Consider the following 13,643-nt stretch of genomic DNA (forward strand, 5'->3'; position numbering starts at 1 on the left):
TCTTCATTGGGAATAGAATGGAATCTTTATTGGGAATAGAACGGAATCTTTATTGGGAATAGAACGGAATCTTTATTGGGAATAGAACGGAATCTTTATTGGGAATAGAACGAATCTTTATTGGGAATAGAACGGAATCTTTATTGGGAATAGAACAGGAATCTTTATTGGGAATAGAACGGAATCTTTATTGGGAATAGAACGGAATCTTTATTGGGAATAGAACGGAATCTTTATTGGGAATAGAACGAATCTTTCATTAGAACGGAATCTTTATTAGAATAGAGAATGTGAATCTTCATTGGGAATAGAACGGAATCTTCATTGGGAATATTGAACGGAATCTTCATTGGGAATAGAACGGAATCTTTATTGGGAATAGAACGGAATCTTTATTGGGAATAGAATAGAATTTTATTGGGAATAGAATAGAATCTTCATTGGGAATAGAATAGGAATCTTCATTGGGAATAGAATAGAATCTTCATTGGGAATAGAATAGAATCTTTATTGGGAATAGAATAGAATCTTCATTGGGAATAGAATAGAATCTTTATTGGGAATAGAATGGAATCTTTATTGGGAATAGAATGGAATCTTTATTGGGAATAGAATGGAATCTTTATTGGGAATAGAATGGAATCTTTATTGGGAATAGAATGGAATCTTTATTGGGAATAGAATGGAATCTTTATTGGGAATAGAATGGAATCTTTATTGGGAATAGAACGGAATCTTTATTGGGAATAGAATAAGGAATCTTTATTGGGAATAGAACAGAATCTTTATTGGGAATAGAACGGAATCTTTTTATTGGGAATAGAACCGGAATCTTTATTGGGAATAGAACGGAATCTTTATTGGGAATAGAACGAATCTTTATTGGGAATAGAACGGAATCTTTATTGGGAATAGAACGGAATCTTTATTGGGAATAGAACGGAATCTTTATTGGGAATAGAACGGAATCTTTATTGGGAATAGAATCTTTATTGGGAATAGAACGGAATCTTTATTGGGAATAGAACGGAATCTTTATTGGGAATAGAACGGAACGGAATCTTTATTGGAATAGAACGGAATCTTTATTGGGAATAGAACGGAATCTTTATTGGGAATAGAACGGAATCTTTATTGGGAATAGAACGGAATCTTTTATTGGGAATAGAACTTTTTGGAATCTTATTGGGAATAGAACGGAATCTTTATTGGGAATAGAACCAGAATCTTTATTGGGAATAGAACAGAATCTTTATTGGGAATAGAACAGAATCTTTATTGGGAATAGAACAGAATCTTCATTGGGAATAGAATAGAATCTTCATTGGGAATAGAATAGAATCTTCATTGGGAATAGAATAGAATCTTCATTGGGAATAGAATAGAATCTTCATTGGGAATAGAATAGAATCTTCATTGGGAATAGAATAGAATCTTCATTGGAATAGAATAGAATCTTCATTGGGGAATAGAATAGAATAGAATCTCTTCATTGGGAATAGAATAGAATCTTCATTGGGAATAGAATAGAATCTTCATTGGGAATAGAATAGAATCTTTATTGGGAATAGAATAGAATCTTTATTGGGAATAGAATAGAATCTTTATTGGGAATAGAATAGAATCTTTATTGGGAATAGAATAGAATCTTTATTGGGAATAGAATCTTTATTGGGAATAGAACGGAATCTTTATTGGGAATAGAATAGAATCTTTATTGAGAATAGAATAGAATCTTTATTGGGAATAGAATAGAATGCAAAACGGAATAGAATAGAAGAAACAGAGTTGGAAGGGACCTTAGAGGTCTTCTAGTCCAACCCCCCCCCTGCTCAGACAGGAAACCCTATCCCATTTTAGACAAATGGTTGTCCAATCTCTTCTTCAAAACCGCCACTGATGGAGCCCTCACAGCTTCTGAAGGCAAGTTGTTCCAGTGATTAATTGTTCTAACTATCAGGAAATTTCTCCTTAGTTCTAGGCTGCTTCCCTCCTTGATTAGTTTCCATCCATTGCTTCTTGTCCTGCCATTCAGGTGCTTTGGAGAATAGCTTGACTCCCTCTTCCTTGGGGCAGCCCCTGAGATATTGGATCACTGCTCTCATGTCACCCCGGTCCTTCTTTTCATCCAACTAGACCTACCCAATTCCAGCAACCGTTCTTCCCTCTCCTGGAACAGGAGCAATAAGAAATCTGTTAACATATTTCATGAAATTAGTAAAAACGTTACCTTTAGAATCTCTAGTCTTTGCTTATTGTCCTTTGGCACGTTGTCGTTGGGAACCAGGGCAATGTTGAATCCGTCTCCCGAGTGGCCGAGGATGTTGTACTGCGTGGGGAAAAGATTTCAGCAAAGATATCAAAGCCAAGTCACGAAAAGATCCAAGGTTCAACTTTTGCAGCCTGGGTTTCTCTACCAATCCACCATCACCTTTGATTCTTGTGATGGGGAAAATCTCTTTGCTAACATGCCAAATGACATCCGGGTAAATCCTCGACTAACAACTGTTCATTTAGTGACCGAGCTTATGACAGCACTGAAAAAAAAAAGTGACTTAAGACTGTTTTTCATCCTTACGGCTGTAGCCGCATTCCCCCCCCCCCAGTCACGTGATCAAAATTCAGAGGCTTGGCAACTGACTCATACTTGTGACAGTTGCAGGGACCCCTTTTGTGACTTTCTGATGAGCAAAGTCGATGGGGAAAGCTGGATTTGCTTAACAACTGGGTTGCTAACTTAACGACTGCAGTGTTTCACTTAACAAAGGTGGTGTTGAGGCCCACCAGTGGCCAGCGGAGATGGTATCAGATTCAGACAGTGAGGAGGTTGGGGAGGAACATGGGCCAGTCCCAGAGTCTGGGGAAGGCTCGGATGAGGGCTCTGCGTCGGAGGCAGTTATCAGCTGCCTTCGGAGTTGGAGATCATTGAGGAAGAAGAACAGCTGGAGCCTGTTCCCAGTGTGCGCATGCACAGAGCTGCCAGGAGAAGGGAACAGCTAAGGAACAAGGGTCGACTGAGGAGAAAAGGCACAGGTGGAAGGGAAATGGCTCCTCCCATGGGGAATAAAAGAGGAGCGAAAGGGGAGTGGGGTTTTACAGGAGACAGTTAGTTCATTTGGGTGAAGATCTGTTCCTGCATTCTTGCCAAGTATTGTCTGCTACCGTGTGGCGTTTGAAAGATATTGGCCTGGCAACTCCCCAAACCTGATAAAGGCCTGTAATCGTGAAATATCTTGAAAGACTGTTGGCGGGACTTTGCTGGAGAGGAATTCACTGTAAATGAAATAAAAGGGGTTTACCAGGACAAGGAGTCAGCTTCGTGCTGTTGGGGAGGCCTCGGTCAGAACATGTGGCAAGAAAAGTCATAAAATTGGGACAAAACTCAGTGAACAACTGCCTGGCTTGGCAACAGAAATTTTGGCCTCGATAGGTGTCATAATTCGAGGACTACTTGTATTAAGTTTACTAAAAAGTGTTAACGCTTAAGACACCAGTCTGTTCATCCAATATCTGATCAGTTTTGAGACTTGGTGAGATCTGGGATGAGGGAAGCCAACTCTTTTCCCCTAAGCAACTTATGGACCCACGACAGATTCGAATCTGGCTCCCTCTTGAGAAGTCACCTTAAATTTCTGCTCATAGTTCTCGAAGGCTTCCATAACCATGCAAACGGCTTCCATGGATCGCTCCAGCCGTCGGTCGACGCCGTTGAAGCGGTACATGCTGCCGGAGACATCCACCACCAGGGAGAGCCGCTTGCATTTCTGCTGAGGGCTTCCGAGCTTCAGGGGAGTAGAGGAAATAGATGACAAATTTAAGAAATCACATGTCAACCGCTGCCAAGGCCCACAGTTCCAGAAGCGACGTCTATGGACCCACCTGTTTCTCAACACATGCGGACTTCAACTCCCAGAATTCCCAGCCGAGACCCAGAGGTCTAGAAGCAACATCTATGGACCCCTCTGGTTAGAGTGGTGGACTTCAACTCCCAGAATTCCCAGCCAAGACCCAGAGGTCTAGAAGCAACATCTATGGACCCCTCTGGTTAGAGTGGTGGACTTCAACTCCCAGAATTCCCCAGCCCAGATGTCTAGAAGCAACATCTATGGACCCCTCTGGTTAGAGTGGTGGACTTCAACTCCCCAGCCCAGAGGTCTAGAAGCAACATCTATGGACCCCTCTGGTTAGAGTGGTGGACTTCAACTCCCAGAATTCCCCAGCCCAGATGTCTAGAAGCAACATCTATGGACCCTCTGGTTAGAGTGGTGGACTTCAACTCCCAGAATTCCCCAGCCCAGAGGTCTAGAAGCAACATCTATGGACCCCTCTGGTTAGAGTGGTGGACTTCAACTCCCAGAATTCCCCAGCCAAGACCCAGAGGTCTAGAAGCAACATCTATGGACCCTCTGGTTAGAGTGGTGGACTTCAACTCCCAGAATTCCCAGCCCAGATGTCTAGAAGCAACATCTATGGACCCCTCTGGTTAGAGTGGTGGACTTCAACTCCCCAGCCCAGAGGTCTAGAAGCAACATCTATGGACCCCTCTGGTTAGAGTGGTGGACTTCAACTCCCAGAATTCCCCAGCCCAGATGTCTAGAAGCAACATCTATGGACCCCTCTGGTTAGAGCCCAGAGGTCTGGTATGGACCCTCTGGGAGTGGTGGACTTCAACTCCCAGAATTCCCCAGCCGAGACCCAGATGTCTAGAAGCAACATCTATGGACCCCTCTGGTTAGAGTGGTGGACTTCAACTCCCAGAATTCCCCAGCCGAGACCCAGAGGTCTAGAAGCAACATCTATGGACCCCTCTGGTTAGAGTGGTGGACTTCAACTCCCAGAATTCCCCAGCCCAGATGTCTAGAAGCCACGTTCTATGGAGCCATCTGCCTTAGAGTGGTGGACTTCAACTCCCAGAATTCCCCAGTCCAGAGGTCTAGAAGTAACGTTCTATGGAGCCATCTGCCTCAGAGTGGTGTTTCTCTCTCATGTAATTATATCTTAATGTAAGAAATTACATGTTAACTGGTGCCAAGGCCCACAGTTCCAGAAGCGACGTCTATGGACCCATCTGTTCTCACCACATGCGAACCAACTCCCAGAATTCCCCAGCCGAGACCCAGATGTCTAGAAGCAACATCTATGGAACCAACTGATATAGAACCATGTTTCTCCACTTCAGGCATGTGGACTTCAACTCCCAGAATTCCCAGCCCAGATGTCCAGAAGCAACGCCTAATGGGCCGTCTTATCAGAGTGATGTTTCTCAACTTAAGAAGTGTGGACTTCAACGCCCAGAATTCCCCAGATGTCTAGAAACAACATTTATGGACCGATTTGGTTAGAGTGGAGTTTCTCCACTTAAGACATGTGGACTTCAACTCCCAGAATTCCCCAGCCGAGACCCAGAGGTCTAGAAGCAACATTTATGGAACCATCTGGATAGAGTGGTGGACTTCAACTCCCAGAATTCCCCAGCCCAGATGTCTAGAAGCAATGTCTATGGAGCCATCTGATCAGAGTGGTGTTTCCTCTCTTAAGATGTGTGGATTTCCAGAATTCCCGAGCCGAGACCCAGAGGTCAGCAACATCTATGGAACCATCTGACATAGAACCATGTTTCTCAACTTAAGAGGTATGGACTTCAACTCCCAGAATTCCCCAGCCAACATGGGCTGAAGTTGAAGTCCACATGTCTTAAAGTAGCCAATCCTGGATTAAAAACCCAAAGCCCATCACATATATAACCAACCCTGATTAGACCTGCATCAAACCTCAGGTGCACACAACCAGGGACAGAAATGCAACCCATGTTGTGTTACCCATGTCGCTAAGAAACCATGAAAACAAACTATTATAGACATCAGGATTTACGCCGTAATATGTCAGTTTATCATCTCGGCCTACTGGAGCTTAGCTGGGGAAATTTCCAGAAATTATTCATGATTGTGCTGGATAAAAGCATCAGCTGTGACTCTACAATACAAGCAGTGTGCTCTAGTTAAGCATGAACCCAGGGGAAACGTTGAGAAGAGGTTAATTTTCCCAGAGATGTGACTTTCTTCCGTTAAATTATACACACAGACTAGTCCAGGGGTCTTCAAACCTTGGCAAGTGGACTTCAACTCCCAGAATTCCTGAGCTAACATGACTGGTGGAGAATTCTGGGAGTTGAAGTCCACAAGTCTTCAAGCTGTCAAGTTTGAAGACCCCTGGACTAGAGAAATAACTGGTTGACAAGCTGGCTTATAACATTTAACTTACTTGTGGGTCAAGTTCTCCACGTCGCTTATAGATGGATTTTTCCCCGGTCAGACTATCGATTATCTTGGCATCATCCAATTCTCCAACTGCTTGATGTCTTAACCACTGCCTTTCCTTCCCTTTGGCCTGCAGAGGAAGAAAATATCATAATCACCTTTAAGCCTGCCTTCTAATTTTTGTAAATGGTGTATTTTCACAGAATGGGTGTCATGCGCTTGTTAGAGTCAGACTCTGAGGGAGAGGAGGAACAGCCGACAGGGAGCGGAGGTGTGGCTCTGGAGGTTGTGGAGGAGGCTGGGGAAGGGCAGAGGCCGGCTGGGCAGTCAGAGGAAGAACCAGGCCCATCCCCTCTTCATCCTAGGACATGCAGGGAGGAACGGAGAAGGAAACAACTTGGCTTATGAGAGAGGAAGCGGCCATGATCCCCCTCATTGGTTGCAGCTGGGGAGAATAGTATATAAGAGAGACGATTACCACACAGCGTTGCCAGAAGCAAAGCGTGTTTTATCTTGGGCTGAAGTTATCTTGGTTGGCGTCCTTCCAACAGACTGTGCCTTGTTATCTTCTTGCAGTTGATAATTACATATCTTGGTCCGTTGTGGAATTTCCTTCATCGTAGTTTGTTTGGGTTTTTTATTTCACCTCTATCTGCTCATTGAGTTCGGACTGTATTGCCTAGTTTTGAAGACTATTTTTGAGTAAGTTTTATCTCCAACTGAGAATTATTGAACAGTGGGGCCAAGTTGGAGGCATTAAAAGACAATTATTTACATTTTGGATTTGGTTACGTTTGTGTACACTCCAGGTCATCACAATGGGCTAAGGGAACTTGTCTTCCAACTTCTACAATCAGCCTTGGCCCAAGTGCTGGAAACAAAGGCGTGAACAGACAGGTCTGTCTATCAAAGGTCTACGTTGATGAAATACATTCTTTTTCTGTCTCCAGAATCTTGCCTGGGAACAGGACCGTGCAATGCTAGAATTGGATCAAGGACTGATTTTTGACAACCGGTGTAATTCCAACACGCTGACGAACGAATCAATAAACCTCATTTCAACAAACAAAAACCTTCGCTAAGCAAATTCACAAGGAGTGACATATGTGGAACGGGAGCATGGAACAATCCATGTAATGTGCACAGGTCTTTGACCTTCGAAACCCCGGTGAATTGTGGCTGAAAGACATACGAAGGGAAGCAAATAATTATGGGAGGTTAAAGGCATTTCAGGTTCACACCAAGTACATTGAATTGCTCTCCATTATGATAATGGAGAATAAAAAAATTGGGATTTACTATTCAGTCTTTCAATCACTCTCTCTCTCTCTCTCTCCCTTTCTCTGTCTCTTTCTCTCTGTCCCCCCTTTCTCATCTCTTTCTTTCTCTCTCTCTCATCTTTTTCCCTTTCTCCCTCTTTCCCCCTCTCTCTCACCTCTCATCTCTTTCTCCCTCCCTCTCATCTCTCTCATCTCTTTCTCCCTCTTTCTCTTTTTTTCTCTCTCTTATCTTTCTCTCTCTCATCTTTCTCCCTCTCTTTCTTCCTTTCCCCCTCTCATCTCTTTCTCTCACTTCTTTCTCCCTCTCCTCTTTCTCCCCCTCTCTCATCTCTTTCTCATCTCTTTCTCCCTCTCTCCCTTCCTCTCTCTCTGTATATCGTTATACATAGATTGCATTTTGCCATCTATTCAATCAGCTCTGCTATTAAATAGTAAACTTTTGGAACTAAATTTGCAGCAAGTATTTGTGTTGAAAACCAAAACTAAAGGAATACCCTACGGGAAGTACACTTATTTCCATGTATTACTAAGGTTGATGGATGATGTTCTGTTCACAAGGAACCCCCAAATTGAGTAAGCTTCTGCTCCAGGGGTATCTACAGAAGGTTTTGCACATTAAAAAGGATGTGGTATTCATTTTGAGTTTTTTAACCCTCCTCCATAGATCTCTCCTTCTCTATTTACTTGTGGGATTACGTTGGTTAGTTACTAACTTCCTGTACTCAACTATCTCCCGGAGTTTGCACAAATTTATGTTCATTGTGTTGATGATACCATCTAGTCATCTCATCTTTTGCTGTCCTCTTCTCCTCTGGCCTTCCATCTTTCCCAACATCAAGGTCTTCTCCAAAAAGTCCTCTCTTCTCATTTGGTGGCCAGTGGAGGACAGATCTCCTGTTCTCCATTGTCTCCCAGATTTTGCCCTATTGTGTTGATGACCCCCTCTAACCATCTTATCTTCTGCCATCCCGCTTCTCCTTTGGCCTTCCATCTTTCTCAAGTTCAGGGTCTTCTCCAAGAAGTCCTCTCTCCTCATCTGGTGACCAAAGCATTTCAGCTTCAGCTTCAGCCTCTGTCCTTCCAAAGGACTGATTTCTTTTAGGACTGAGACCGAAGGAACCAGTTCTTACAGAATGAGGTCCTCATCCAGGCCTCAGCACTGCGCCTCACAACAGGGATGGAACAACACACCCACACCCGTCCACAGACACACACATCACAAGGAGTGCATCTGAAAGCCAACAGGACATGCCTTCCACGTTTCATTCTTCTCTTTGGGTTTTCTTTGAAGATGCCTGAAACCTGGGAACTTCTGCAAGACGCAACAACACAGCAGATACCGCATTGTCTCTGCCGTGGCTGGATGGGAAAGCAGTAGGATCCCAAACTCTCCTTCGCCGCCAGCCCAGACATCAAATAAACAATGGTTTGGGTCAAAAGCTAGCCTCTTCCTTGTCCTTGCGTTACAGGCAGCCCACTTCCTAGGAAGACAATGCAGCCTCAGGAAGCCACTTTCCCCTTGAACTCTAAACAACCCTTTGTCAGTCGAGAGGAAGGACGGATGTACGTCCTCCGTTGATAACGCCGTGAAGGTTTGTGATGGGCTCACAACGGACGAGGTCCGGATGTAGCCGACTTGGCCTGCCAACGGTCAAGTTGCATGAAGTGTCCAGCTTAAGGGATGTCCAGTTTCAGGGAAAGAAGGGCTAAGGGGTGATACAATAGGGGGGTGGATCGACAGTTGCTTTCATGGTGTGGAGACAACAACTTGGTCCTCAACACCAATTAAGACCAAGGAGCTGATAGTGGACTATAGAAGGAACAGATCAGAAATCCAGCCCTTGCTTATCAGTGGAGACCGAGTGGAGCAAAGTGGCCAGTTTTAAGTTTCAGGGTGTTACCCTAAAAGAGGACCTGACCTGGGGGTGTCCACATAGCAGCCCTGGTCAAAAGGGCCCAGCAGAGATTATACTACCTGAAGCTTCTCAGGAAGCAACAACTAAAATGAAAACTGCTGGTGACCTTCTACCGCTACACCATAGAGAGTATCTTAACTTACTACACACCTGTGTAGGGTTTGCCAATTGCATGGTGGCAGATAGGACAGCGCCCAGAGGGTTAACATCATTGCCCCATAGAGGATCATGGATTACCCTCTCCCCTCTTTGGAAGAACTTTATAGCTCCCACTGCCTCAAGAAAGTTCAAAACATTCTCAAAGATCCATCTCATCCTGGGAATCCCTTTTTTTAAAAAAAACCTATTACCATCTGGCAGATGGTACAGGATAATAATAAAAACAAGGACGAATAGGCTGAAAAACAGCTTCTATCCCAGGGCAGGAACTCTGTTGAATTCTACTACACTATCTAGTGCATTATTAGTGTGTTGTCAGGGGTTTTCGGTTCAATGTGTGGAGGGTGAAGGATGTATGTTTGTGTTTTATTTTCATGGTCATGATGCGCACTGAAGGTGGTGTTTGATTTTGTTGGATGAGGTGCAATGACAATAAACTAAACTAAACTACGGAAGAGGCTGCCACCAAGACGAGGGGAGGGAGTCCACTGTGCAGGTGGAGAGGAAGGAGTTGGAACATTAAGGACTCCAGGTGTTTTGCTCAGAGGGTAAAGCAGAGCAGGTAGAAAGTTCCTGGAATTGAGAAGAGAAATCAGAGAAGGGAACATCAATCCCTGGTGGTGGGTGGAGGCAAAAAAACACACAAAGAACAGTTGCAGGAATTGGGCCTGGCTAGTCTAAGTGGAAAGAAAGGCTGGGGGGACATGATAGCAGTCTTCCAACATTTGGGGGCTGCCACAAAGAAGGGGGGAGGCAGCCTGTTCTTCAAGAGTACCAGAAGGCAGGGCCAGAAGCAACGGATGGAAACTAACCAAGGAGAGAAGCAACCTAGAACTAAGAAGGAATTTCCTAACAGTGAGGACCATCAACCAGTGGAAGGACTTGCCTTGAGAAGTTGTGAAGGCTCCAACGTTGGAGGCATTTGTGAAGAGGCTGGACAACCATTTGTCTGGAAGGGTACAGGGTCTCCTACTTGAGCAGGGGTTGGACTAGAAGACCTCCAGGGTTCCTTCCAACTCTACTACATTTACAACCACAACTGGAAGACCCAAAGTGGATGTTTCTAAGTGAGAAATGTTTTTAAGTGAGTTTTGCCCCATTCTACGGCTTTTCTTGCCTCCTCCTCCTCCTCCTCCTCCCTTCTAGCACTGATGATGTTCCCTAGTTAGGTGATGAAATGTCTGCAAGGAAAAAGCAAGCTCAGGGAGCATAAAGGGCCTCACATTATCCTCCTCCTCCTCCTCCTCCTCGCAAAACCAACCCTTTTAGCTGATGATGTCCCTTAGTTTGGGTAATGAAACATCTGTAAGCAAACATTCAACCTCAGACAGTACCCAGGACCCCACAGTCCTCCTTCCTCTCCCTTCTAGCACTGATGACTTTCCCTTGTTGGGTAATAAAAAGAACCGAGCACAAAGGGGACCAAGGACCCCCTAAGTTACAAATATTCTCCTTCTCCTTAGCGTGCAACTTACTTGGAGTCTGGTGTTCAGGCTGTAATGCTTACAACAGCTTTAAGAGCAACGCTAACGTCATTTATTTATTTATTTGTCAGCTTTTCACCACCACATTATAGCGTGTGATAATGCACATGGCATAGAATGAATGAGCTGGAAGGGACCTTGGAGGTCTTCTAGTCCAACCCCCTGCTCAGGAAGGAATCTCTAAACCTTGATAGACAAACGGTTATCCAATCTCTTCTTAAAAACCTCCAGTATTGGAGCATTTATAACTTCTGGAGGCAAACTGTTCCACTGGTTAATTGTCCTCACTGTTAGGAAATTTTATCCTTAGTACTAGGTTGCTTCTCTCCTTGATGAGTTTCCATCCATGGTTTCTTGTCCTGCCTTCTGGTGCTTTGGAAAATAAATTGACCCCTTTTTATTGTGGCAGCCACTCAAATACTGGAATACTGCTATTATGTCCCTCCTAGCCCATTTTTCCCTGGACTAGCCAAACCCAAATCCTGCAACCATTCTTCGGATGGTTTAGTCTCCAGGCCTTTGACCACCTTAGTTGCTCTTCTCTGCACTTTTTCCAAAGTCTCAAGATCTTTTTTTCCAGTATCATAACCAACATGGGTTGCAGTATTCCAGGTAACAAACCTGTCATGCCCCGGTTGGAATCTGATTCCGAGGGAGAGGTGGAACAGCTGACAGGGAGTGGGAGTGTGGCTCCGGTGGCTGTGGAGGAAACTGGGGAAGGGCACAGGCTGGTTGGGCATTCAGAGGAAGACCCAGGGCCAGCCCCTCTTCACCCTAGGGCACACAGGGAGGAATGGAGCAACGTGGTTTATGGGGGAGGAAAGGGCCCTGATCCCCTTCATGGGCTGCAGCTGGGAAGACTGTTTAAAAGGGCAAACTGTGCATGGCAAAGTTGCTGGAAGCAAAGTGTGAAATTATTCTGGTTTGTCAAATCTAACCTGGGTTTTGGCGTCCTTCCAACTGTGTGTGCCTCATTATCTTTTGGGAGTCTGCAAGTTATTATCCTTTTCTGTTGTGTTAATTACTTCGGTGTGGTTTGTGTTGATTTTTTTATTTCTACTTTTTCTGTATTTTGGGTTTGGACTGCATTTCTTCCTGTTGTAGACTGTTTTTGGAAGAGTTTGATCTCCCACCGAGGATAATTGGACATTGTGGGCCAAGTTGGAGGCATTAAAGGGAATGTATCTACTTTGGTGACTTTGTTATTTTTGTGCCACACCCCTTTGGGTCATCACAAAACCCTAGTTAGTTAGACAACTATCGCTGGAAAATTTCAAGCGGAACCTGGCCAAAGAGACTCGGATGAATCTCTGCAACATTCTGGTTTTAATAATAAAAAAAAATCCTCGCGCTGAGAACACAAAGATAAAATGATTTCTTAAAGCTCGGGTGAAGGCAGGTTGCCTGTGATAAGGCTGGAGGACCAGAGAAGAGGGGAAAAAAACAACAACATGGACCCATTACTAAAATGATTACCTGTAAGTTATCCAGAATAATCCGCAGGGACTGCACCTGCCTCCGAACAGCTCCAGAAAACCGTTCGTATGTCGACGCATCGTATTCACTCATCTGGATCTCTTTTAATCTGAAGCAAAACAACGTTGGAAGTGAGTGAAAACGGGTTCTTTTGTGATAGCTATCGAAGGCTAGGCATTCAATATTAAGTAGAATACAAACAGCCCCCACTTTACAACAGTTTGCTGAGTGACTGTTCACTGAAAACGGCATTGAAAAAGTCAATATTGGAGATGGATACAGACACGGGTGGAGCCAATGGTGGGAGAGCATATTCCATTTAAGCCAGGAATTATTTCTCTTGGGAATAACGACAGAAGGGGATAGGAAAAGTATTGCCTATTTAATGGTACATGTACGGACAGCAGTGAGAATGGTATACACACAATACAGTTCATCAGTCTGGAACCCACATTACGTATCTGATATTAGCACAGTTGAGAAAGTCCAGAAATATTTCACAAGAAGAGTTCTCCACTCCTCTACTCGTTGTAGAATACCTTATGTCACCAGACTTGAAATTCTAGAACTAGAAAACCTTGAATTACGCCGTCTTCGGTCTGATTTAAGCATGGTATATAAAATCATACATTGCAATGTCCTACCTGTCAATGAATACTTCAGCTTCAACCATAACAACACAAGAGCACACAATAGATACAAACTCAAAGTTAACCGCACCAAACTTGATTGCAGGAAATACGACTTCAGCAATAGAGTGGTCAATGTCTGGAATACTCTACCCGACTCTGTAGTTTCTTCCCCAAACCCCAAAAACTTTAACCTTAGACTGTCTACTATTGACCTCACCCCTTTCCTAAGAGGTATGTAGGGGGCGTGCATAAGCGCACCAATGTGCCTACCGTCCCTGTCCTATTGTTTCTCTTATTCTTCTTTTATTTTTCTTATATGTACCCATTTCATGTATTCACAACTATGTATACACTTATACTTATTATCTTGTAAACAATTGGCAAATCAAATAAATAAATAAATAAATAAATAAAAATAAATAAAACAATATTGGAAAGA

The 13,643-nt window shown here is 44.0% G+C and overlaps 1 protein-coding gene across 2 annotated transcripts in view; it reads right to left on the reverse strand.

Annotated features, from left to right (window-relative positions):
- VWA8 (von Willebrand factor A domain containing 8) overlaps window positions 1-13,643 on the reverse strand; it is a 126,891-nt gene that overhangs the window by 12,849 nt on the left and 100,399 nt on the right. For both annotated transcript variants that reach the window (XM_087967577.1, XM_087967576.1), the window contains exons 40-43: window positions 12,573-12,681; window positions 6,262-6,387; window positions 3,624-3,782; window positions 2,231-2,329 (exon numbers count right to left, since the gene is read on the reverse strand). In XM_087967577.1, the coding sequence (XP_087823703.1) occupies window positions 2,231-2,329; window positions 3,624-3,782; window positions 6,262-6,387; window positions 12,573-12,681 (493 nt within the window). The remainder of the gene's footprint in view (window positions 1-2,230; window positions 2,330-3,623; window positions 3,783-6,261; window positions 6,388-12,572; window positions 12,682-13,643) is intronic.

This window comes from Notechis scutatus, chromosome 5, assembly GCF_049901735.1.
Source record: "Notechis scutatus isolate UNSWTSFEM ecotype Mainland chromosome 5, rNotScu1.2, whole genome shotgun sequence".
Classification (NCBI taxonomy): Eukaryota; Metazoa; Chordata; class Lepidosauria; order Squamata; family Elapidae; genus Notechis; species Notechis scutatus.